Source organism: Manis javanica, chromosome 1 (assembly GCF_040802235.1).
Source record: "Manis javanica isolate MJ-LG chromosome 1, MJ_LKY, whole genome shotgun sequence".
NCBI lineage: Eukaryota > Metazoa > Chordata > Mammalia > Pholidota > Manidae > Manis > Manis javanica.
Window position 1 is genome coordinate 88,961,469 of NC_133156.1, and position 26,733 is coordinate 88,988,201.

General features: G+C 41.3%; 1 protein-coding gene, 1 long non-coding RNA gene and 1 pseudogene across 3 annotated transcripts in view; 1 reads left to right on the forward strand and 2 right to left on the reverse strand.

Annotated features, from left to right (window-relative positions):
* The window catches only part of THBS4 (thrombospondin 4), a 105,195-nt gene that overhangs the window by 35,797 nt on the left and 42,665 nt on the right, over positions 1-26,733 (reverse strand). Inside the window, exons 1-2 of one of the 2 annotated variants that reach the window (XM_073234638.1) lie at positions 9,082-9,374; positions 3,238-3,441 (exon numbers count right to left, since the gene is read on the reverse strand). In XM_073234638.1, the coding sequence (XP_073090739.1) occupies positions 3,238-3,441; positions 9,082-9,169 (292 nt within the window). In that variant the 5' untranslated portion in view covers positions 9,170-9,374. Of the gene's footprint in view, positions 1-3,237; positions 3,442-9,081; positions 9,375-26,733 lie in introns of those variants that run through there. The other variant, XM_073234640.1, reaches the window with a different exon arrangement.
* Positions 3,449-26,253, forward strand: LOC140848998 (uncharacterized). Its single transcript, XR_012130389.1, has 3 exons — positions 3,449-8,772; positions 23,497-23,681; positions 26,148-26,253. It is a non-coding gene; the product is annotated as an uncharacterized lncRNA (long non-coding RNA).
* On the reverse strand, positions 15,379-22,312 carry LOC118968733 (putative coiled-coil-helix-coiled-coil-helix domain-containing protein CHCHD2P9, mitochondrial; annotated as a pseudogene).

Sequence of the window (26,733 nt, forward strand, 5' to 3'; positions counted from 1 at the left end):
TCCCAAATTTCCACAATAAGGCTGCTCTTCTCAGCCTCCAGTTATTTTACTCAATCTGCTCAGAGCCACTTCTATGTACAAGGTGCTGTACTAGGTGCTGGGATAGACACAAAGTTGAGCTAAGGGATTCTCCATCCCTGCCTTGAGGGAGCTTACAACTTACTGGAAAGAAGGCCTAGAAGTGATTTAAGTACAAGGCAAGCTAAAATCAGTATATTCTGTACAGGTACAAAGTCATATAAGGAAAGATGTCAAGAGTTTGAAATGGGTCTTGCATGTATAAGGTTTTCGTATCTAGAGATGGTGCAGGAGCAGAGGGCTAGAGCAAAAAGATGAAGAAGGAGAGACACATGGGTAGTTCCAGGGACTGATAGCTCGCCAACTCGCTGAAGCCCAGGCTGGCTGGAAGGAGGGAAAAATTGGAAAGGCGGGTTGGAGGTCATGCAGTGGAAAGCCCTGAGTGTCCTGCAGGAGCATTTGTACCTTATTCAGTTTGGAATGGGAGCTGTTAAAGCTCGCTGGGGTCAGGAATGACCTGACAAAGTTATGCTTTGTGAACATTAATGAGGCAGCCATGGGTAGGATGACTTGCAAAATGTTAAGAGTAGAAGCAGAGAGCTTGGTGCCAAACTTATTCTTCATAGTCTTCATGGGATACACTTTACTTTATTGGAGGGGCTCCTCTAGGACCCAGACAACCAATTCTCTTTGATACTATCTGTATAGTCATTCTCTCCCAAATCATGGCTTTTAATGGAGGGAAAGAGGTCTTCGATTTCTTACTTAGGTGTTTTCAGTCAGTAGAGATACACCTTGATTTCTCTTGTTCACTGCCTTGCGTGCAAATCAAAAGAGGAGATCAGCTGAGCCTTGCCAGTTGAATAACGACTGAGGCTCACCCACTGTCCACAAATTATGTCAGGCCTACATGGCCATCACTGAATATTTCAATGGGGAGTCACAACCACATCTTTTCCTTGGACCTGGTGGATCCAGTGACTTCTTGTTCCAGTCAGAATGGGCTGCTTCTCCTTCCTAGAACTTTCAGATTCACCAGTGATGGGAAATCTCTGCTTTTCCTATTGCTCTAGTGAAACTTCTCTATGTTAAGTTCAACTCTCCAAACTATAATACTAATATAAACTCCTCTTTGCTTTCTTGAGAATTTTCATTTCTGGATTCTTTAAAAAAATATTTCTAAGAGCTATTTGTCTTTTCTAATAGGCTGGAGGGTGGGGAGCAGTTCATTAGCCCCTTCATCGTCTCTAAGACGGCGACCAGCTGGTATTTATAATCACATGCCTGGTGAGTCTTCAAAAGACACATCCTAACAACCCTGCTACCTGTCCATCACCTGCCCATATATCTAGTGTTACCCCGTCTATAGAAAGTAAACACCATCAGGCCAGAGGAAGTTGTCTCCTTGTGTTTCCAGGCAACATAGATTTTCCACAAGGGGTTCACACATGCTGACCAATTTAGAAATAGGGGGTGAGATTCACTGAAAGTGAAAAGCAAGCAGCAGAGATTTTCACTCTACAGAGGGCTTTGTAGCCACCAAGCTGAGTGAACTAAAAGAAAAATCTTCTAATGCATCTAAAATAGACAGTTTAGTGAGAAGCTACTGATCTTTAGATGAAGAGGGTGGTTTCTACAGATCCTAAGCTGAGTAGCTAGGTTGTTAGAAGATGAGCAGTTCCTTCAATAGATGTGAGGCAAATGGAGCTGTTAGATTTAAGGCAGAGAGATGGGTGAGATCACCTCCTATCAGGGCTGAAGAAGGGGCAATGAGGCAGGAATGGTTGAACCATGTGCTGAACCATGAACTGTGTCCCCAGACTCTCTTCATTGTGGGCAACCTCACCATAGCCCCTAAGAGGCAGGAGGCACCACAGAGAGCAGACTTGTGAGTAGGAGGGGGAGGGAAGAAGGATTTTCGGAATGTGACATTAAAGAAGGGGTTAAAATCCCATTCCTTCTTGTGTTTAACTGTATAGTCCTGTGAAAGCTAACAGAAATTTTTTTTCAGCTCCTAAGGCTTACAGATTTAAGTGTTCAGCCACCATTAGAAATCTAAGAGAGTTTGATGCACTAGAAGTACCTTTTTTTGTAGAGCAAACTGAAATAAATATAAAATCTAGCCAGAAGGACTGATTCTTTCTTTTTATTAAAAACATGGGGAAGCATGACCATGTATCTGTCACATTCCTCAATAAACAGGAACAGGTGTTGTCCCCAGGGCAAAAGGGAAGGAGATGAAAAAATAGTGAGCCTTTTCTTTGGGAGTCATTCTTAAGTACTTGTAGTAACTCACTTTGACAGTGAAACATTTGACAGCAGAGGGACCAGACAGGTGACAGACCTGTGTAAGTTGGCAAAAACAGGTGGAAAGAGACCTGTTCACTTAGTTCTACTGGTTGAGGTATATTCTCTCCGTCAGGTCCAGGAAGGTCCTTATAGACTTAGAAGTTAGGTCTGCTAAGCCACGTACTTTCACAGAAACATAAAAATGGTATGGGTGGCTGTTACGGGCTGAAAGTTTGTTTCCCTCCAAAATTCATAATTAAATAAAAAATTGAAGTCCTAATTCCTAATGTGATAGTGTTTGGAAGTGGGACTTTGGGAGGTGATAAGGGTCAGATCAGTTCATGAGGGTAGGAGCCCCACGAGGGCACTAGTATCCTTATAAGAAAGGAAGACCAAGCTCACTCTCTCTACTGGCGTGCACTCAGGGAAGGCCATGTCAGGACAGCAAGAAGGTGGCTGCTACAAGCCAGGACCCAGGCTTTAACCAGGATCCAAATCTACTGGTACCTTGATCTTAGACTTAACAGCCTTCAACACCATGACTTGTAAATGTGTTTAAACCACCCAGTCTACAGAGTTTGATATACCACCCTGAGCTAAGATGTAATCTAATTGTCCTGGGTCCTGTCCTTTCCAGAAGTGGATCCAGAAGAAAATGAAGATGGGACAATGTCAAAGGGCATTTTGGCCACAATTAATTCTTCATTCTTTCTCCCAATATCAACTCACCCTCCCCTTCTTGGTAAATTGTCAATTAGAATAATGGAAATGGTATGGAAAACTGAAATGAATGGTGGGTGAGAATCAACTTGTACAAGGGAACCATCCTGAGGAAAATTGACCCCAAATCCTATAATAGGAAAGAAAAGGAATAGGAATAGGAAAGAGAGGGAGGATTTAAAAAAAAATGATTTCTGAAAATTTGCTTACCTTTGTTTAAGCGTCCCATCACAGTAAACTCAAAATACTTGCTGTTGTCAGTTGAAGAGTAAAGGCCGAAGATGGTGGCTGAACTTTTAGTGTGCAGCTTGAAGGTGGAGGCCACATAGACCTCATTCAGGGTGGGATCTGTCAGTATTGGCTGCAGGACACTTGGGTTCAGCCTCTGGCTTGAGGATGGGAGAAGGTCAAAGACTGAGGAGAATGGGGAGAAAGGGATAATCAGCGAAAGACTTAACTTTGGGGCAAATGTATTTTTATGGGGGAACAATTTGACAGTAGGCTCTAAGTAAACTAATGTCATTATTTTGTCACATTGTCAAACTCACCAGTCCTTACTTATTGCTCTTACAGTAGCTGGATGTTTGTACCAAAAAAAATAGAGCACAATATCCATCACTAGATTATGCCCCCAAGAAAAGACTAAATTTGCTAACCCCAATTGCATTTGGCTAAAAATGTGGCTCTGAAAATGCCCACTAGCAAAAGCACTGAAGGCTTAAAGTACAAGGGACACAAGTGAGAGCATCCAAGTCAGTGCTTTTCTTATGACCCCAAGGAGTGCACTCCTGCCTTGGGGTGCCTCTTGCGCCTCCTGGACAGAACCAGCTGTATCCTCCTGGTCAGTGATAAATGACTCGGTGAAGGCAGCAGGAAGCATGGGTGCCATGGGAGACAGAGCGCCCGCAGCATGATTCCCTACAGTTGTGGGACCTAAGTGTTTCCGTTGTGCATTTACAGTTCTCCAATATTTCTCTGTTAAAAATTCTGATGTGGAAACAAAACAAAACAATGTGGTTTCTGTTTATTGAATGTAACTTGACTGATAGAGTTGGTTTACAAAAACTGGAACCTGCGCTTGTGCAAGTTGCTTTTGTTTAGCCAGCAGAACTTTCTCTCAAACTCTGTAATATTTATGAAAGCTACAAGAGAGTACATTCAGAGTTATTTAAAAAGCAAAGGCCGAATTTGGGTAATACTCACTATAAGTTACTTAATATTTCTATTTGTTCATGCAAATACCGTCTGAACCATTCCACAGCCTGCAGGAACTTTGGCCTCTAGAGCTGCCCGTTGGATACAATAATCTGGTTATTACAAAGGTAACAGTATCCATAATTTATAAAGATCTCTGACAAATCAAGATAGTAAACATCCTAATAGCAAAATGGACAAAGAACATGAAAAAGTAATTTACACAAAAAAAGAGTTTTAATGGCAAACAAGTATATATATAAATGTTCATATGCTTAGCTAATAATGAAGAAATTGCTAACTTAAATAATAAGGTATTATTTTTACCATCAAATTAGAAAAACAGTCAATACAACACCCAACTGTTGGTGAAGGTTCAGAGAAAAGGGCACTCATATATATATATACTGGTGGGTAAGATTTAAATTAGTATAAACATTCTGAAGACAGTTTGAATCACGGTGTCAAAGCACCTTAGACATACACGCTCTTTGATATAGCAATTCTACTTACAGGAATTTATCCTAAGGAAATAATGGATAACATGGTAAATGATTTAGGTACAAAGGTATTCACCGTCAGTGATAATTCTAGAATTTCTGTTTAGGAAGGAATTATGCAAAAATTTGATTGACAGAGCAGGAACCCTGAAGCTCTGTGGGCATAGCACTTTGTTATGAAAACAGACTTCCTTAGCAGGAAAAGAAGGGCTTGGCAGAGATTGAGGGAATTTCAGCCATCCAAGCTATCCTGTGGCATATAATTGTTCAACAAATTATTAGTTACAATATGAAAACACTGGAAACAACCTAAACAACCCTGGACAAAAGTAGAATGCTATCTATTAAGAAGGGTAATGTAGCTGGATATTTACACATATGGAAAGGTATTCATGATATATAAGTGGGAAAAAATGATAAAACTATACATTTAACATGATCCCATGAAATATATATTTGTATAGAAAAATATTTGAAAGACAACACAACAAAATGCTAACATGAATAGCAGTAACCTCTGGGTTGTATAAGTTTTTATTTCCTTTTATTTCCTTTTGCTTATCTGATTTTTCTTTTTTAAAGTGAACAGGTTTTGCTTTTGTGAGAAGAACAAATGTTAAAAAGTCATAAAGATAGCAAAAAAACCTAGTTACTCAAGAATGTCTACTCTTTCTGAAAAACAATCTTTTTAGACTGGATCTGTATTGTTTCTTTTACATGTACCAAGGATCTTAAACAATAATGAATCTAATAATGGGAATGTTGGACAGCAGAATATCTATTATGCCCACATTCCCCAAACATGAAGATTGCTGTCTACTATACTTCCAAAGGGGAACAGAATTTTTAAATTTCCAGAGGACTTGAAACCTTATATTCTACCAATTAGGGCAAAGAGAAATAGGGCAATATATTTCAAAGTTCCATTTAGGGCAAGCCATCTTCAGAAAAGAGATATGTATTTAAGGTGTGGGAAATTCATTCAAAACTAAACTCTGGTATTCCTGATTCTTAGCTTTGACTATGACTGTGTCCATAACTTAGCTTAAGCTAAATGTACCCTATTTCAATCTATATGGTTTGTCTAATCAACTGACTTCTCTCTCCACAGGCAGAGTTGAGATTAGTTAGTAATGAGTTTGGAGAGTGTTTTGAAAGGAAATGAGACATTACAATTCCCTATTAATGTTGTTACACTTTAGTAATAGTGCTAGGATCTAAGCACAACCTTCTAGTGTTAGAGGTGAAATTACTTCTACCAATGAGCCCCACTACTATGGTATGAAATGGAATATATACTAATAGGACTAGTAAGGCAGCACAGAGGAGAAAGAAGATAAGCAGATTATCCAGTTGAGTTGATGATTACCAGACTAATTAACTCAGTAAACTCATCTATCAGAAACTTGACTTAATCAGATAACTTACAGCAACTAAATTAACCAGATAATTTAAGAAGTATGGTTTAGTTTCAAGTCTCCATGAAAAACACAGCTCTGTCAAAGGAGAAACAAAATTCATCAGCACATCATGAAGTAGTGTGTTCAAATGTCAAGAATTCATATAACACAAAATATTATCCCCATAAATTCAAAATTGCCAAATAATGTCTTCAATAAGAAAAATTCTGAATTGTGTTAAAAAAAACTTCCTTTCCAACACCAAAGACAACAAAAGCAAAAATGAAAAGGTGGGACTACCTCAATGTAAAAAGCTTCTGCACAGCAAAGAAAACAACCAACAAAATGAAAAGGCAACTGAATAGAGAAAATATGTGCAAATCATACATCTAATAAGGGATTAATATCTAAGATATATAAAGAACTCATACAACCCAACAGCAAAACAAAACAGCTAATTTACAAATGGGTAGAAGATCTGAGTAGACATTTTTCCAAAGAAGGCACACAGGTGGCTAATGGGTACATGAAGAGATGCTCAACATCACTAATCATCAAGGAAATGCAAGCCAAAACCACAATGAGATATCACCTCACACATGTTAGAATGGCTATTATCAAAAAGACAAGAAACAGCAAGTGTGGGTTAGGAAGTGGAGAAAAGGGAACCTTTGTACACTGTTGGTGGAAATGTAAATTGGTGTAATCACTATAGAAAATGTTATGGAGGTTCCTCAAAAAAATGAACAATAGAACCGTCATATGATCCAACAGTTCCACTCCTGGGTATTTATTGAAAGAAAATAAAAACACTAACTTGAAAAGGTATCTGCACCCACATGTCATTGCCAAATTGTATACAATAGCCAAGATATGGAAAATAGTGTTCATAGATGGATGAATGGATAAAGAAGTCGTGTCTGTGTGTATGTGTATAAAATGGAATGTTACTCAGCCATAAGAAAGAATGAAATCTTGCCATTTGCAAAAATATGGATGGGCCTTAAAGTATTCTACTAAGTGAAATAAGTTAGGGAAAGAAAAGTACTGTCTGATCTCATACGTGGAATCTTAAAAAAAACAAAACCTTAGCTCATAGAGATAGAGAACAGACTGTTGGTTGCTGGAGGGTCTTGGGTGGGGAATGATATGTGGGGGGACAGGCAAAGTGGGTGAAGGGGGTCAAAAGGTATAAAGTTCCAGTTATAAAACAAATAAGCCATGAGGGTGTAATGTACAGCATGGTGACTATAGCTAATAATACTAATAATACTGTGTTGCATATTTGAAAATTGCTAAGATAGTAGATTTCAAAAGCTTTCATCACAAGAAAAAAATTGTAGCTACATATGGTGATGGATGTTAACTAAACTTATTGTAATAATCATTTTGCATTGTATACTGAAAATGGAAGTTCCTATAGCCAGGATCCTCACCTCACCCTAAACTACTTGATGATGTAATTGGCCTACTGCTAGGCGAATGCTCCCACACCTGTTGGCAATGAGCGATTATTGACTGAGTCACTATATAAAGAGCTCTGCCCACTGCTTTTGGAGGAGGCAGAGATAGAGGTGGATTAGGGACCTGCAGACTGCTGGATTCTAGTGCTCCACCTACAGCCGTGAGAATAAAGCCAGGTACAAACCCTTTTACCCCAAGAACCTTCCATTGTCAATACTTGGTCTCAATGAATCCATAGTGAACCTGTCGGGCTGAAACCCTCAGGCGAGACAGATACAATTAGCGAATCATGTTGTACACCTGAAACTAATATAAGGTTATATGCCAATTACAGTCAATCTAAAAAAAGCTTCCCTTCTTACCTTCCTAGAAGAAAAGTCACAGTGAATAAATATTATAGACAACAGCATTTCAAGTATTTCAACCCAAACTAAAAGCAGTACAGTGTCCCCTGAAACCACAATTCTGGTTGCCTGGTCTGGAATCAAAATGAGTTATCTGGAAAAATGCAAAGTTTAAATGGTGACTACTGCAATGGAGGGGAAAGGACTTGAGAAATGTCCTCACAGGCATTCTTCATTCTAGTTTCGTGAAGAATAACATCTTTTACTTCAAGTTGTCATGTGTCTCTTCCAGTTTCACTTCCTTAGTCTGTAATAAACCCACCTGGGCACTAATTTCACTGATGAAAGTCATCACCGGACAGACATTTAGTGCCTTAAGACTTTTTCTAGCTTAAATAATTTCTTCCTTTGGTCTTTACAGAGAATTCTGTTGAAGTGCTTTCTGCGCAACGGTTTTCACACCATCTCACAAGGGGGTTTGAGGATTACCCAGCTGTCTTTTCAATTATTTACGGAATATTTACCTCTTCATAGAGTAAGACAGATTTCTCAGCCCTTCCTGTTCTATTTGTCTCAGGAATCAGGAGACCAAGCCAACTCCCAAAGGAGGCTTTGGGGTCCAAGCAAAGTTACAGCAGGAAGCGAGCGGCAGGACAACAGGGTGATGCTGCGTAGTTCTCCTGGATGTCGGCCTCAGAGCGTCCGGGCGCACATCACTCCCAGCCCCGTCAAGGATTCAGGGTGCAAGGGCTAAACGGAGGGCCGCCAGAGAGCCACAGGGGACAGAACCTGGGTTCCATGCCATTCCAGAGGGGACATATTAGAGGTTTCCAGGGCTGTGTGGTAAGCTTGGAAGTAAACCCCTTATCTTTGCATGGACTGAAAACAAGTTTTGCATCCCTCAAACTGTTGTTCAGGGAATTCATCTCATAGCTGGATCATCTCGAAAACTCTATACTCAAATCACAGCTTCCAATCACAACAGCTTTGACTGGGGCCGCAGGACAGAGAGGATCCAAGCGAGGCCCCCAGGAGCCAAGGGCAGAGCAGCGCGCGCCGAGCGGGTCCCTCCACTCGCCCAGGCGGAGCGCGGGACGGCGATAGCGGGGTACCCGGGACCCGCCGCCAGCGCCCCGGCCCTAGCCCACTTACCCTGGGGGGGTGCCTGGGCGCCGGCCCCCAGCCACAGCTGCAGGGCCAGGTGCAGCAGGACGAACACGGCTCCGCGCGGGGCCAGCATTGTGGCTTTTCCTGCTCTCCGAGGCGCCTGCGAGCGACGGCCGCGCTGGCCCTGCCTGGATGTCGCCGGTGTCCCCCGCGGGAGGCGCAGGTGAAGGGTGCGAGGCGTGGGGCGCGGCGTCCGGGCTGCCGTCGGGGCGGCGCTGGCGACCTGGCGCGGCGAAGAGCTGGGCGCTCGAGCGGCTGGGCCGGGCGGCCGCCGCGCGGCTCTTTAAGGTCCGGCCGCCCCGGGGGCGGGGAGGACCGAGGCCGGGGCGGCCCCCTTGGCTGGGATCTCCCTTCTCCGGAAAGAGCGGGGCGGCGCAGGGAGGGCGCGAGGGTGGGGACGGGAAGAGACCCGCCGACCCGGGGCTGGGGCGCGCGCGGCGAGGCGGTCAGGAGAGCGGGGGGAGCGAGGATGGAAAGCAGGGGCCGCTGAGAAAGCCAGGGTCGTGCGCGGCGCGGGACAGGGTAGAGGCGAGGGAGGGAAAGGGGGAGAAAGAAGGAAGAAAGTGACACCGACCCCGCTAGCTTTGGACACCATCAGTCTCCCCCACCTCCTGTCCTCCTTTTGTTTTCTGAAAGAACAACGTCGTTTGGACAGGCTTGTAACGGCCCCCTTGGTTCCCTTCTGACCCAACCCTGAAGGCTGTCCAGGAAACTCTCCTCAAGTAGTCCAGAGAGCGATTGGTTTCTTTTATTTCTTCAAGCTTTTCTTGAGCACTTCAAATGTTGAATAATTTTCCAATCAAGTACTGAGACATGAACAGTAAACGTTTGAAAGTTTTTGAGTTTTTGATGGAAGTAAAACACATCTCAAGGAATCCATCTGGACAGAACCATTTATAGGACCATGGTGCTTTATAGAGAATTTATTTTCAGTCCCGTTTCCAAACACTCCGCCTCCCACTTCTGTTTCTCTCTCCCGAAGGCTTCTGTGTGACACTTTAAAGGTATGGTAGTGGGACCTGAAAGGGAGGGAGGGAGCTTAAGGGTCAGACTTCCTCCTAGGCGAAGTCCCCTAAAAATAATTTGGATTAATTAGAGGAAAAAATACTTCAGAACAATGGCAAACGTCTTCCTCTTAAACAGTCTTGACTGAAGGACACGATCCAGCAAAATGTTTTTAAGCCCTATCTTTGCATCTTAAAGAATTTCATCTCAAAGTTTAAGAAGCTGTCTGCCACAAGCTGGAAGATTAACTCACCCTAGTCCCCAAATGCTGGAATAATTCCACACAATTCTGACTCCTTTTGCAGCTAATGACCTGGAGACTTAGGAGCTGCCTTCAGAGCTCTCTTCTATTTGAGGTCTAACATAGGTCCAATCCACGCTTCATTTCATGCACAATACCCTAAACTCACCCTTTGGGATGGGTCACCACGTGACTACACAGGAGAGAGCACTAAAAAAACGAAGGGTACAAGTTTCTAGCAACGTGACTGTAAACCAATAATGAGATAGGTTAGACTGGAGAATCTTCAAGTCTCCAAATTGTGTCTGCAGGAGTAGCCTGGGTTGGAGGGGGCTCCAGGCTCTCAACTTCTGCTTTAAGCGGAGCAGCGTTTCTTGTATGTTTTATACAGTGGAGTTCAGAGTAAGGAGGACTGAAAATTAAGTTATTTGAAGTTAGATATCATTTTTGGTCATCTTTGTTTCATTATCTTTGCTAGGCATCCCCAATTCCTAGCAAATTGTCAGTAAAATAGTTTGTACCAGTAGGTACAAAACAAATTTTGATTGAAAATGGATGACTCCTAAGTTATGAAGGAGCAAGAAAAGAATCAAATGACTTTCTTCTAGTCTAACAGACTTGGTAATCTAGTTTTGCTTCCAAAGAGCCTGTGTTTTTATGAAGCCATTCACTGGGAACTCTCAGTCAGCTTTTTCTTCATGCCCTCAGAATCAAGAAAAACTTTGATTACAGTAGTGGTATATATACACAATGGAATATTGTTCAGTCATAAGAAGAAAACAAATCCTACCATTCGCAACAACATGGATGGAGCTGGAGGGTATTATGCTCAGTGAAATAAACCAAGTGGAGAAAGACAAATACTAAATGATTTCACTCATCTGTGGAGTATAAGAACAAAGGAAAACTGAACGAACAAAAGAGCAGCAGACTCAGAGAACCCAAGAATGGACTAACAGTTGCCAAAGGGAAAGGGACTGGGTGAGTGGGAAGGGAGGGAGAAGGGGAATAAGGAGCATTATGATTGGCTCACATAATGTGGGGGTGGGCACAGGGAAGGCAGTATAGCACAGAGAAGACAAGTAGGGACTCTACAGAATCTTACTATGCTGATGGACAGTGACTGTAATGGGGTAAGTGATGGGGACTTGATAATGTCTAGTAACCACAATGTTGCCAAAGAAAAAGGAATTAAAATTTTTTGATTACAGTAAAATTCATTAAATTGGCTATGAAATCTATGGTACAGGAGGTAAAAGAGTTCATCAGTTTCTTTTGTGCCAGCTCATTAAAGTATATGTTGTTGCACTCTTCTCACTGAATTTGAATTTAATAATGTATTAGTTTATGTTTAATTTTTTTCAACGCCAGACTGTGAGCACCTTAGCACTTACTTCTTTTTGGTTGCCCCAATTCCAAGTACAGTGCCTAACACTTAATAGTGAGTAGCTCATTGAACTGACTTTCCTTCTTTTTGTACTTTAAAGGATAGGGGGTTGTAATAAATTAGTAATCCACTCACGTGGTAGACTGCAAAAATGGTCCCAATTCTTCATTCTTCTATATACACATCTTTTGCCTTTCCACTATGATTCTAGGCTTGGCATGTGACTTACTTGGCCAATAGGATTTTAGCAAGAGTGCCACGAGCAGGAGCTTGAAAAGTATGGTGTGATTGGGCTTGCTTACTCTTGCTTGTCTGCCTTTGCTGTGATAGCTGGCTGTGCTAGGCTGAAGGAGGATGGAGACATGAAGCAGAGCTGAGGCACCGCAGTTACCCTAGGCAAAGCCAACTGAGATCAGACTCAGACACGTAGTGAGTTCAGGCCAGATGAGCAGAGCTGTCTAGCTCACTCCAGGCATGTGAACAGTCAATGTTTATTTTTGCATTCCATTAAGATTTGGGGTTTCTTTTTGTTACGTAACATTACTGTAGGAATAGATAACCGATATGCTAGGTTTCCTCCTGTTTCTAACTATTGTAATAGAGAGTATGACTCCATTTTTTATGTTTGCTGACATCTTTTGAGCTTCATCACTCTCCTTCCTCTCAGTCCCACAAGTGAACAAGCTGATAAGAAACCTGGGTGCTCCTTCACTTGGTGCTGGCACAAAGTTCAAACCGTGTAAGCCCTACCATGCACAGGAATCCTCATCCCAGCCCTAGCCCCTAACCACCAGGAAAACCCCATTGCCATTCTCCTTTCCCTGCTCATTCAAGCCATCTCACATCGGCTTGGGAGCCTCTCCTGCACTCGCCCCTAAACCTCATTATGTGCATAATAAACCTTTTCAAACCCTCCTGTTGCATGTGTGGCATTATCGTCAGTCTAAACATCCAAACCCAGTTTTGTGTGTGGTATATCCATCCTGTTCCTTCTCCTTCTGTCTTTCAGATGTAGGAGAAGTTACTCATATCACACAACTGCTTCATGGCACAACGAAGTAGAAATTTTTTACATTTCTTTTGTTAATTGATATTTGAGCAAAGTTATCATTAGTTATGTCAAGTTTTCTACTTGAATTCTTGAATGGAATAGAAATAGATGATAATTAATAACATCTAAAGATGGTTTAAAGGGAATATGGTTTACACTCTAATGTGTGATGACATTTATGCCAGAGTGCTGGGAAATGTAGATGTTGGGTTACTATTTAGTTTGGTGTTAATAACAAAGGAAAGTGCTTGATTAAGTGACAGTATAATAGCTTCTCTAGAAACTAGTTAACACACATAAGGGCCCAGTAAATGAAGCAGGGGCTTTTGATTCGTGTGCAATTAAAAGTAAAAAACCTTTTTTTCCAGAGCTTAAAGGATATTTTGCTCTAGAAATTAGACACTAAAGATTAGTGAAGCAAGAAGTATATAAAATCACTCATTTTCAATCTCACTAAAGGTCTAAGTAGACTATTAAAAACCTCTCATTATGCTTCTTTAATAGGCTATACTAAATACTGTATAAAAATACCTTAGAAAAAGAAGCCAGAAATACACTTGTGAGGACATTTATTACAAATAACTATGTCTACCCAAGTTGAAGTCCAGAGAAAGTTTTGACAACTACCATTTCTTAAAGTATCTACTTTTCTTCATTAAATAATACACTAATCCACCCACATGGTGCTTCCTATAATGTCTAATGTAACAATGATTATCATGCCAGGAAAATTCCAAACGTAGTGCCAGATGTCTAAATGTATTTGCTAAGAAAACGTAATACAAAGTGCAATGAAACAATAGGGGCATAAAGCAAACTTGAAAATATGCTAAAATTCTCTTCATTTGGTTGTGAGGAGCTTATAATTTGGGATAATTTGATATGAATTGGATTGAAGTTCATCTATGGAAAGAAAAGTTTATAAGCAAATGGATAGTGTTACTTGAATTCCTGGGGGCATGTTTAACCTAACTAAAAGAACTAACACATGAAGGATTTTAGTAGTTAACTGTCAATGGAAAAGCTGGTACTGCTAATTAAAAATGAGCCCTAATGAGTTCATTAAAGGAGCTGGACTATAGTTTTTCACAACTCCAAATTCTGAAGTTATGTGGGTGTTGCTATCCAATCATTAACAAAAGTGTTGAATAAAAAAGAATGTTTGCTTTTCAAGCATGATATATTAATTGAAGTTTCTTCTCATTAATGTAATCCATTATTCAACAAATAATTACTATGGTATGTTCATTAATTCACTCAAGAAATGTTTTTGACAGTATAATATTCTAGACACAACATCCAGAATATACCCAGCATGGAGTTAGACAATGGGCCACAAAGGTGAATGAAATGCAGTTCTTATTCTTCAACTCAGAAAAACAGATGATAAAAGTAATATGATAAGGGCTATACTAGGCATGTGTTCAAAGAAATATGGAAATACTGAGGAAAAAGCAACCTGGAGTTAGAATTAGAAAAGTCTTCCTAGAAGAGCTGGGTTTTCATTTTTGTCCTAAAGGATAAGGAGGCATTCCCCATGCAACAAAATAAGGGAAGAACATTGCAAGCAGAGGGAATGTGTGTTATATGCAAGACCGTGGAGGGAGTTGTCAAGATGGCATCTGGGGTTCTGACCTGGGCAACTTGGCGAACTGCAATGCTATTCACTGAGATATGGGGGGTAGATGACAATAGGGCTTAGCCATATTAAGGTCAAGTCACTTTCAAGACATTCAAATGGAGCTGTCCGTTAGGTATTTATATGGGTCCGTGACTCAGGAGAGAGGTTTAAAGGCGTGGGTATCATTAATTTATAAGTAGCAACCAAAGGTGTAGGTGTAGATGAGACTATGTCAGAAGAAGGGTGTGTAGAAGGAGGAAAGAAAACTGAAGAACACTCGCATTCAGGACCAGTAGAGAAGGGGAAGTTGTCAATAAAGATAGAAATATGTAAAGAACATTGGGAACATGTGGTAGCAGGAGGCATGGTGAATAGTATCAATGGAGAGAGGTCAAGCAAGATAAGAACTAAAAACTGTGCTTGGGTTTATCAGCACAGAAGCTACTGGTGATTCTGTTGAAAGCCATTTGATGGAGTAGTGTGGGTGGAAGAAAGGCAGACTACTGCCCTCTGAGAAGGAGGATGACAGACTTTGCAAGCAGAGGGAATGTGTGTTGTGTGCAAAACCATGGAAGGAGATGTCAAGACAATGTCTGGGGTGAAGTGGAGATAGTAGGGATAATAATAAAAGTAAGATAACTTTCAAGAAGCTTGCCTGTGAAGTGGAAGGTGGAGACAGGGCAGTAGCTATTGGGAGAGATGTAAACATTTTTTTTTTGGAAGAAATCACTTTATTAAACAAAAGCTGGTTTAAGCAGCCCACACAAACATCTGCCCAAACTCAATACCATCTCAATGAACCTCTGTACAGCAAGAACACCTTTTTCCATTGCAATTCTGAAGCAAGGAAGCTACAAATGATAGAAGAGAGGTTTAACTGGTGGTTTTACACTTTATATCATCACTACAGTTATATTCTTATGCTAAATTAACTTGTTCATGAGAGATGATTTTCCATGTCTTCCATTTGAACTTGATTAGGCTAATCCATTTGCCAATCGGCACCGTTTCAGCACTTCACAGAAACTCTCACAAAGCTTAAGGACACCTTGGTTCTGGGCACACTCCAGAAATGGTGTTCTCTCACGGTGGCAAGGGCCAACCTGCTACTGCTGCAAGTGTGCGGGCTGGGCTCCCTAAGGCTCCTGGTAAGTGACATCAGGCCTCTGGTGCTTGGCATTACCTCTTCCACCAAAACCCCGAGTGGTGGCATGACCTAGAGTGTGCCTGGCAGAGCCCACAGCCATGCCTGCTGCAGCGGCTGCCATCTCAGCCATCAGACCTGGCTGCTGAGGTGCAGCAGCAGGTAGGCCAATACCAGATGGTGGATCCTCAGCTGGGGGCTGAGTGCTGGTGCTGGCCTGGACACGGCTCCCATCAGAGGCCCCTAGCAGGCTGGAGGGACCATGCGGGAGGTGCGGTTTCAGCTCCCATGCACATCACTACAGGGTGGCTTAGTGAAGAGAATGGTAATATTCAGGGCCTAGATGTGAACATATTTCTGTTTAACTAGGGGGAGTAGTTGATATGTGATTTTTCTTAAGCACTAGAAATATAACTAGTATCATGTGGTCTATGAAATTTAATATTTTATGTTTTCTTATAACAGTTTCTCATTTTGTGCATCACATCACCCCTCTAACAAGCTTCAAAGCATGAGGATTTTCTGTATAAGACAGTCACAGAATTCCCATTCCAGGGACTCATTATCTATTAAAAAATTTTTTTATTAAGGTATGATTGATATACACTCTTATGAAGGTTTCACATGAAAAAGCAATGTGTTTACTACATTTACCTATATTATCAAGTCCCCACCCATAGTGCAGTGCAGTCACTGTCCATCACTGCAGCAAGATGCCGCAAATTCACTATATGCCTTCTCTGCGCTACACTGTTCTCCCCATGATACCCCACACCATGTGTACAAAACATACTACCCCTCAATCCCCTTCTCCCTCCCTCCCCACCCACCTTCCCACACCCCTTCCCTTTAGCCCTTTAGTAAACACTAGTTCATTCTTGGAGTCTCTGAGTCTGCTGCCATTTTGTTCCTTCAGTTTTGCTTCATTATTACACTCCACAAATGAGGGAAATCATTTGGCATTTGTCTTTCTCCACCTGGCTTACTTCACTGAGCATAATATCCTCCAGCTCCATCCATGTTGTTGCAGATGGTAAGATTTGTTTCTTTCTTATAGCTGAATAGTATTCCATTGTGTATATGTACCACCTCTTCTTTATCCATTCATCTACTGATGGACACTTAGGTTGCTTCCATATCTTGGCTATTGTAAAAAATGCTGCAATAAACATAGGGGTACATATGTCTTTTTGAATCTGAGAAGTTGTATTTTTTGGGTAAATTCCAAGGAGTGGAATTCCAGGGTCAAATGGTATTTCTATTTTTAGTTTTTTGAGGAACCTCCATATTGCTTTCCACTGTGGTTGAACTAGCTTACTTTCCCACCAGCAGTATAGGAGGGTTCCCCTTTCTCCACATCCTCACCAGCATTTGTTGTTCTTAGTCTTTTCTAAGCTGGCCATCCTTATTGGTGTGAGGTGAATCCTCATTGTGGTTTTAATTTGCATTTCCTTGATGATAAGTGATGTGGAGCATCTTTTCATGTGTCTGTTGGCCATCTGAATTTCTTCTTTGGAGAACTGTTTCTTCATATCCTTTGCCCATTTGTTAATTGGGTTATTTGGTTTTTGGGTGTTGATGTGTGTAAGTTCTTTATATATTTTGGATGTTAATCCCTTGTCAGATATGTCATTTACAAATATATTCTCCCATATTGTAGGATGCCTTTTTGTTCTGTTGATGGTGTCCTTTGCCATACAGAAACTTTTTAGTTTCTGATATAGTCCCATAAGTTCATTTTTGCTTTTGTTTCCCTTGCTCGAGGAGATGCGTTCAGGAAGAAGTTGCTCATGCTTATATTCAGGAGATGTTTGCCTATGTTGTCTTCTAAGAGTTTTATGGTTTCATGACTTACATTCAGGTCTTTGATTCATTTTTTTTTACTTTTGTGTATGGGGTTAGACAATAATCTAGTTTCATTCTCTTGCATGTAGCTGTCCAGTTTTGCCAGCACCATCTGTTGAAGAGGATTGGTTTGGGTATTCAGGGTCTTTTGTGGTTCCATATGAATTTTAGAATGATTTTCTCTAGTTCATTGAAGAATGCTGTTGGTACTCTGATAGGAATTGCATTGAATCTATAGATTGCTTCAGGCAGGATGGCCATTTTGACAATATTAATCATTACTATCCATGACCATGGGATAAGTTTCCATTTATTGGTATCTTCTTTAATTTCTCTCATGAGTGTCTTGTAGTTTTCAGGGTATAGGTCTTTCACTTCCTTGGTTAGGTTTATTCCTAGGTATTTTTTTTTTTTTTTGGTGCAACTGTGAATGGAATTGTTTTCCTGATTTCTGTTTTGGCTAGTTCATTGTTAATGTATAGGAATGCCACAGATTTCTGCACATTAATTTTGTATCCTGCAACTTTGCTGAATTCAGATATTAGATCTAGTAGTTTTGGAGTGGAGTCTTTAGGGTTTTTATGTACAATATCATGTCATCTGCAAATAGGGACAGTTTAACTTCTTCCTTGCTGATCTGGACGCCTTTTATTTCTTTGTGTTGTCTGATTGCTGTGGCTAGGACCTCCAGTACTATGTTGAATAGAAGTGGGGAGAGTGGGCATCCTTGTGTTGTTCCCAATCTTAAAGGAAAAGCTTTCACCTTCTTGCTGTTAAGTATAATGTTGACTGTGGGTTTGTCATATATGGCCTTTATTATATTGAGGTACTTGCCCTCTATACCCATTTTGTTGAGAGTTTTTATCATGAATGGATGTTGAATTTTGTCCAATACTTTTTCAGCATCTATGGAGATGATCATGTGGTTTTTGTTCTTATTTCTGTTGATGTGGTGGATGATGTTGATGGATTTTTGAATGGTGTACAATCCTTGCATCCCTGGAATAAATCCTATTTGATCCTAATGGATGATCTTTTTGATGTATTTTTGAATTCGGTTTGCTAAAATTTTGTTGAGTATTTTTGCATCTATGTTCATCAGGGATATTGGTCTGTAATTTTCTTTTTTGGTGGGGTCTTTGCCTGGTTTTGGTATTAGAGTGATGCTGGCCTCATAGAATGAGTTTGGGAGTATTCCCTTCTTTCTATTTTTTGGAAAACTTTAAGGAGAATGGGTATTAGGTCTGCACTAAATGTTTGATAAAATTCAGTGGTGAAGCCATCTGGTCTAGTGGTTTTGTACTTTGGTAGTTTTTTGATTACCAGTTCAATTTCATTGCTGGTAATTGGTCTGTTCAGATTTTCTGTTTCTTCCTTGGTCAGCCTTGGAAGGTTGTATTTTTCTAGAAAGTTGTCCATTTCTCCTAGGTTATCCAGTTTGTTAGCATATAATTTTTCATAGTATTCTCTAATAGTTATTTGTATTTCTGTAGTGTTCATAGTGATTTTTCCTTTCTCATTTCTGATTCTGTTTATATGTGTAGACTCTCTTTTTTTCTTGATAAGTTTGGCTAGGGGTTTTTCTATTTTGTTTATTTTCTCAAAGAACCAGCTATTGCTTTCATTGATTCTTTCTATTATTTTATTCTTCTCAATTTTATTTATTTCTACTCTAATCTTTATTATGTCCCTCCTTCTACTGACTTTGGGAATCATTTGTTCTTCTTTTTCTATTTTCATTAGTTGTGAGTTTAGACTGCTTATATGGAATTGTTCTTCTTTCCTGAGGTAGGCCTGTATTGCAATACACTTTCCTCTTAGCATGGCCTTGGCTGCATCCCACAGCTTTTGTGGTGTTGAATTCTTGTTTTCATTTGTCTCCATATATTGCTTGATCTCTGTTTTTATTTGTCATTGATCCATTGGTTATTTAGGAGCATGTTGTAAAGCCTCCATGTGTTTGTGGGATTTTTCATTTTCTTTGTGTAATTTATTTCTAGTTTCATACCTTTGTAGTCTGAGAAACTGGTTAGTACAATTTCAATATTTTTGAATTTACTGAAGCTCTTTTTGTGGCCTTGTATATGATCTATTCTTGAAAATGTTCCATGTGCACTTGAGAAGAATGTGTATTCTGCTGCTTTTGGGTGTAGAGTTGTGTAGATGTCTGTTAGGTCCATCTGTTCTAATGAGTTGTTCAGTGCCTCTGTGTCCTTACTTATTTTCTGTCTCATTGATCTGTCTTTCAGAGTAAGTGGAGTATTGAAGTCCCCTAGAATGAATGCATTGCATTCTATTTCCCCTTTTAATTCAGTTGGTATTTGTTTCACATATGTAGGTGCTCCTGTGTTGGGAGCATAGATATTTATAATGGTTATGTCTTCTTGTTGGATTGACCCCTTTATCACTAAATAATGTCCTTCTTTGTCTCTTGTTACTTTCTTTGTTTTGAAGTCTATTTTGTCTGATACAAGTACTGCAACTCCTGCTTTTTTCTTTCTATTAGTTGCATGAAATATCTTTTTCCATCCCTTCACTTTTAGTCTGTGTATGTCTTTGGGTTTAAAGTGAGTCTCTTGTAGGCAGTATATAGATAGGTCTTGTTTTTTTTATCCATTCAGTGACTCTATGTCTTTTGATTGGTGCATTCAGTCCATTTACATTTAGGATGATCATCGATAGGTGTGTATTTATTGCCATTGCAGACTTTAGATTCGTGGTTACCAAAGGTTCAAGGTTAACTTCCTTACTATCTAAGAGTCTAGCTTAACTCACTTAATATGCTATTACAAACACATTCTAAAGGTTCTTTTCTTTTTCTCCTCCTTTTTCTTCCTCCTCCATTCTTTATATATTAGGTATCATATTCCGTTCTCTTTGTCTATACCTTGATTGACTTTGGCAATAGTTAATTTAATTTTGCATTTGCTTAGTAATTAGCTGTTCTACTTTCTTTACTGTGGTTTTATTACCTCTGGTGACAGCTATTAAACCATAGGAACTTCCGTCTATAGCAGTCCCTCCAAAATAGACTGTAGAGATGGTTTTTGGGAGGTAAATTCCTTCAATTTTTGCTTGTCTGGGAATTGTTTAATCCCTCCTTCATATTTAAATGATAATCATGCTGGATACAGTATCCTTGGTTCCAGGCCCTTCTGCTTCATTGCATTAAATACATCATGCCACTCCCTTCTGTCTTGTAAGGTTTCTGCTAGCCTGTTGGGCTTTCCTTTGTATGTGATCTTATTTCTGTCTCTGGCTTCTTTTAACAGTCTCTCCTTATCTTTGATCTTTTCCATTTTAACTACTATGTGTCTTGGTGTTGTCTTCCTTGGGTCCCTTGTGTTGGGAGATCTGTAGATCTCCATGGCCTGAGAGGCTATCTCCTTCCCCAGATTGGGGAAGTTTTCAGCAGTTACCTCCTCAAAGACTTTCTATCCCTTTCTTTCTCTCTTCTTCTTCTGATACACCTATAATGCAAATACTGTTCCGTTTAGATTGGTCACACAGTTCTCTCAATATTCTTTCATTCTTAGAGACGCTTTTTTCTCTCTGTGCCTCAGCTTCTTTATATTCTTCTTCTCTAGTTTCTATTTCATTTATCGTCTTCTCCACCATATCCAGTCTGCTTTTAATTCCCTCCATTGTGCTCTTCAACAATTGGATCTCTGACTGGAATTCATTCCTGAGTTCTTGAAAATCTTTCCATACCTCCATTAGTATGTTAATGATTTTTATTTTGAACTCCCTTTCAGGAAGAGTCCTGAGGTCCATGTCATCTTTCTCAGGAGTTATATTAATTTTACTCTGTACCAGGTTCCTTTGGCATTTCATATTTGCATATGGCGCCCTCTAGTGCCCAGAAGCTCTACTCTCTAGAGCTGCTCAGCCCCTGAAGCAATGTCGGGTGTCACAGGGGAGTGGTATTGGTGCCTGGGGGGAGGAAAGAGCTGTTTCCCGCTTCCCGGCTGCTTTGCCTGTCTCCATTGCCTGAACCAGTAGGCCTAGCACACAGGTATAAGCCTCTATGCTTTGCGTTTGTAGTTGCTGTAGACAGATCTTCCCTCTGACTGGCCTATCACCAGGGTAGGGTTTGCCGGTTTGTGAGCCAGGTGGGGCAGGCTGGGAGAAAGGTGCAGTAGGTTGCCTATCACGGAGGGGGTCCTTGAAGCTGTGTAGCTAGCCAGGGAGCTGGAGCACCTGGAAATCGTGAAAGCTCCCACCCTGCTGGGCAGAGTACACCTGGACAATTTTGTCTACCTGTCCTTTCTCCTGAGGAGTAAGCTCTGTGCCATCCTTGCCCCTTTAGCAGCCCTCTTGCTAAGGGCTTCCTTGTTAGGAAGTCTCTCAGACTGCCCAACTTTCTTTTGTCCCAGAGCAGCTGGATATGGATCCCTGCTTTCCACAAGCAGCTGGAATCTCAGTCTCTCCAGGAATTCTGCCTGTGTTAGCTTTCCAATCCCCTAATCACGAGAGTATCATGAAAGCACCATGGAATGTAGGTTTGTGCTCCCAGAGCGGATCTCTGGAGTTAGATATTTAGCAGCCCCAGGCCTCCACTCCCTCCCCGCTCCAGTTGTGTTCCTCCAGCTGGTGAGCTGGGGTGAGGGAAGGGCTTAGGTCCCACTTGGCCACAGCTTTGGTACATTACCCTGTTCCATGAGGTCTGCTCTTTTCTCCAGGTGTATGTGGTCTGGCGCAGTCATCTTTCCTGATGCTCTTTCAGGATTAGTGGTATTAATCATATTTTCATATTATATGCGGTTTTAGGAGGAAGCCTCTGTCTCACCTCTCACACCACCATGTTTAATCTCTCTCCTCATTATCTCTTATAACATGAAGTCCAGAGGAAGAGAGTTGCAGGGGTAGTTCAGTGAATTAACAATGTTATACCTCTGGATCAGCTCTTGGACTTCCCTCATGGTTGCAAGATGGCTGCTGCTTCTCCAAACATCATATCTTTTCATGACATCATACAAAATTAGGAAGAAGGAGAGGGTGAGGCTTCCGCTCTTGCACCTCTCCCTCCCTCCCTCCCTCCCTTCCTCTTTCTCACTCTTCCTTTCTTTTTTCAGTGAGGAAAACCTTTTCCAGAAGCACCCAGACTGGGCCACAGACATACTATCTATTTTCTGCCAAGAAGGGTGGGAAAGCAATGACTGGTGTTTTCAGACTTTATTGTGGGAGTGGACTTTACCAGGAAGGAAGAGGGAGGGGAGAATGGATAACAGACTGCATCAGCTTGGTCACCTACAGGCTCTGTGTCTTCCACTTCATTTGTGCCCTCCATAGTTCTGGGTGCTTACAGGCAGGTCTTTGGTAAATGGTTCTTATTCCTTTGTGGGGCTCATAGTGGGAAAAAACAAATAGGTAGAGCTAGAAGAGAAGTGGAGTAGTGGTAAATTAGAATGGGGAAGGGTGTGGGGACAAGTAGCAGACTTAGGGAAAAGAGGATGGGCAAAAAGAGACAAAATAACTTCAGTTTCAATGGACTTAATGTGAAGAATACTCTTAATATATAAAAAGTTCTAGACCAGGGATTGGCAAACTGGCCCACAGTCAAGATGGGACCCATGACCTGTTTTTGTAGGGTCAGCAAACTAAAAAGAGTGTTTGCATTTTTTAATGGTTGGGAGAAAAATTAAAGAACAGTATTATTTCTGACATGTGAAAACTATTGTAAAATTCAAATGTCAAGGTCTGTAAGTAAAGTTTTATTGGAACACAGCCATGATCTCTTGTCTGTGGCTTCTGTGGCACAACCACGAAGTCAAGTAGTGACAAGAGTCCATATGTCCTGTGTGGGCCTGAAGTATTTACTCTCTGGCCCTTTACAGAAAAAGTTACTGACCCCTGTTTTAGACCATACATTTTTCTGAAAGTCCTCTTATGTTTGAGTTAATTATTATTAAGCCAAAGAAAAGATGGGAAGGAAGTGGAAGCAAATACTAGTGGATTTCAGTTGCTGACATTCCATTCCTTAGTGTCCTCTCTTCTATTCAGACTTAGGAATTGAGGGGCACAGGGCATGAGAGTTACAACTTGCTTCCCAGCACTGCAAACTAATAAATATTATATCTACTGTTCCTCTTGTCTTTCTCCCTAGGTGCCGTATTTTTCCAGTGGTATTAAAATGGACCAGCTTCACATCAGTTTCAGGAGAAATGGGAGGGCGTTGGTGACTGGCTTGAAAAACCTAATGAAAATGTAACTCCTTTTATGGGATCTAGGAAAATGTGGACTGCAAACATTTTATTATCCCGTTTGAGCATTAAATGTCACTGGTATATGGTATGTGTTTCATTGTATGTGTCAGTTAAAAATGAAATTCCAACATATATTTCTCAAAGAGATTTCCTTGTGGAGTGCTGGCATGTCCCTTCACACAAGTAATTCTCAGCATGGATATAATCGCTAGTGATGATTTGGGCTGCTGCCCTTAAAAGTTGACCAGAGGGAGACAAAAAGAGATGACAAATCCAGTAAGCGAGCCAGAAATGAGCAAAGGTCACAGAGCTACAAAGGAGGACGAGAGGAGGAAAAGGGGATGAGGGAAGACTGGGTAGGAAAGGTGAGAAGGCAGCAAATGGTCCCTCAGGCCATGCTGCTGAGTGCTGGCTCCTCTTGGTGTGCCTGTCAAAGAGTCCCACGCTCCACAGAATACCTTCATCTTTGGCCATCCCCACCCAGCCAGTCTCCCTGGAATGGAGGAGCTCATGAGCTCATTTCCTAGCTCCCCCTTTGGAGAGGGAGGCTTCTCCGTCACAGCTCCCTGAAGTTGCCAGTGGGGCTGCAGGCTTTAGCGCTAGTCCCTTGAGGACTACTGTTCCTCTTATCCTGGTCACAGCTGCAATCTTTCAACATTGTCTGCCTGTCTGATAGTTAAGCAATGAATATTAGAGGCTGGCAGACTTGCCCTAGCACACTTTATCAGGGCTTTTCCTGTGACATTATGACTAGTTTCTCTCATCTTCATTTGTGCAACACAACTTACTTACATGTATATACTTGAATGCACAGTCATGCATGCACATGTATGCATGAATACAGGAATACACACACACACACACACACACACACACACACACACACACACACTATCTTTTTCTCCTGTGGGAGTCTTCGTAACCCACATAAAAATAGTAATCAACTTTATCTTGTTCAGATATAGAGTCCTGTATTAGATTTAATCTCAATTAATTTCCCCAGCAACGAGGATGGTTATAATTCCCACTGCACACCCTGGAAAACTAGGGTCAGGGAGGTTGAACAACTTTCCCAAGGAAATGCCAGATCTGGGACTCAAATTCAGGTCTCTGACCCCAGGCCCAGCATCTGTCTGCTCCGCTGCACTGCCTTAGGGAGAAGGGTGTCTGATCAACGCATAAAATCCTGCTTTCTGGGCAGACTAAGTGAAGTGAAGCATTAAGAATGGATTTCTTGTTATTAATGTACCTCATTTCCTTCTAATATGATATGCGAAACCAAAAGCCAAGTTTTCCAGTATTTGCTTTTTCTTCTTTACACTTTTTAAACAACATTGCCAGAATGGCTGAGGTCACTAGCGCAGCATGTCATGACCCAACTGTGCACTGGGAAGGAATGCTGCGTCTGATCTGGAGAGGTGGCAGGGTGGAGCCACACCTGGGTTTGAAACCCATTCAGTCACTTACTTGGTGTAGGGCCTTGGGGAAGTCCCGAAAGCCTTCGCTGGGGGAGGGGGACGGTGTCTCCTTTTCTCCCTGGGAAATGGGAATGACGCCTGCCTTCTGAGTGGTAATGAGGACTAGCTCCAGGATGGTGCCTGACAAATTATAGCTTTCAATCAGCAGAGAGGGTTGGGCTATGACTTCGGAGACCTGAAGCCGATTCCCAAGGTCGCGTCTTGGTTCGGAATGCAGGAGGCTCCTCCGCGGTACTGTTTGGCTTTGATCCTGCCTCCCGCACTGTGTGCTCTTGGGAAGCGACTTGCAGGCTCTCTTCCTTAGACTGGAGTGTCATTTGTAAGATGGGAGATGCTAATGGTATACCTTCTGTGAGGCGAGTGGAGATGTCAATAGCACTTTCCATGTGAGAGAGTAAATACGAACATTTAACCTAGTGCTTGGCACGTAGTTCTTTCATTGTCATTATTATCTTTTTAAATTTTTTAAATGAGGTTCAGGTATTTCCATTTGTAGTTGAGTTTGTTATCTATTATTATCCAGAGCCTAAATGAGAGGAAATGGGGAAGCAGCAGGTTGCCTTGACAATCTTTAAGCAAGTAGAGCACATTCTCTTAAGGAAAGGCCACCTAACCTTGTAAAAAGAAGGGAAGCACAGCAGGACTTAGAGGAAATTTTAATTACCCCAACCATAAGCAGAGTTAATGCTTTTGGCTACCTTGGTACCCTAGGGCAAAAAGTGAGCTCCAAATTAAGGGAGCCGCTGTGCTACGATATGTAAACAAGATAATCTCACTCCTGAGTGACTCTATGTGTGTGCAGGGACAGCTAGATGTGTCGGGCAACATACAGATCAGAAAAATAGAGAGCATGGGGTTGTTACAGGGCAAGGAAGGTCCAGGGATAAAAATAGCCTCCATCAGCGACCTGTAATTGACACTGGGGAATAGTTATTCTTCTATCCTCAGGGACGGTGGGATACCACAGAATGATATGATTCTGAGATTTGCTTGTTGCAGAATAGATAATCGTTGTTTACTTTTCTTTTCTTTCTCTATTTTTCTTCAATAAATATTCCTGTTCATCCCTTGAGGCTGGTGTTCATGCAACTGAGGAAATTGATGGTAACCTACTCAGCAATCTGGAGGGAAAGTTTACCCTGGTTCTTAAATGGAGGCTTGTGTTAAGGGAAGTGTGACATCCTCACAGAAAAGTTCAGTCTGGAGCCTCGCAAGTCCGCTCAATAAAAATGAAAATGTGAGAGACTGGCTTTACTAGTCTGTTCCTTATATAAATAACTACATAAAGCATGAAAAAAGCAATGTATTGCACCTGTCAGCAGGGCTATTCCCGCTGTTGTTCTGACTTACTGAGAAAGTGTTTTTCATGATCTGTCCCTCCGTCCCTCCCTCTTTCCCTTCTCCCTCCCTATCTCAAGGACTCACACCCTCTCTGTCAGAGTGGATCAGAAATAAGCCCTTTGTTCAGAAAGGGAGAACAAGGAGACTTTCCGGTCTTGATCTTGGCTATGGTGTAGGGGAGAAAATCTCCCCCAGAGAATTTATAACTACAGCTAACCCTCCTGTGGTTTTTGTTTGTTTTTGCCTTCTCCAACAAAATTAAAAAATTTTGAATGTTTTAAAACCTACAGAAAAGTCAAGAGTAAGATACAGTGAACA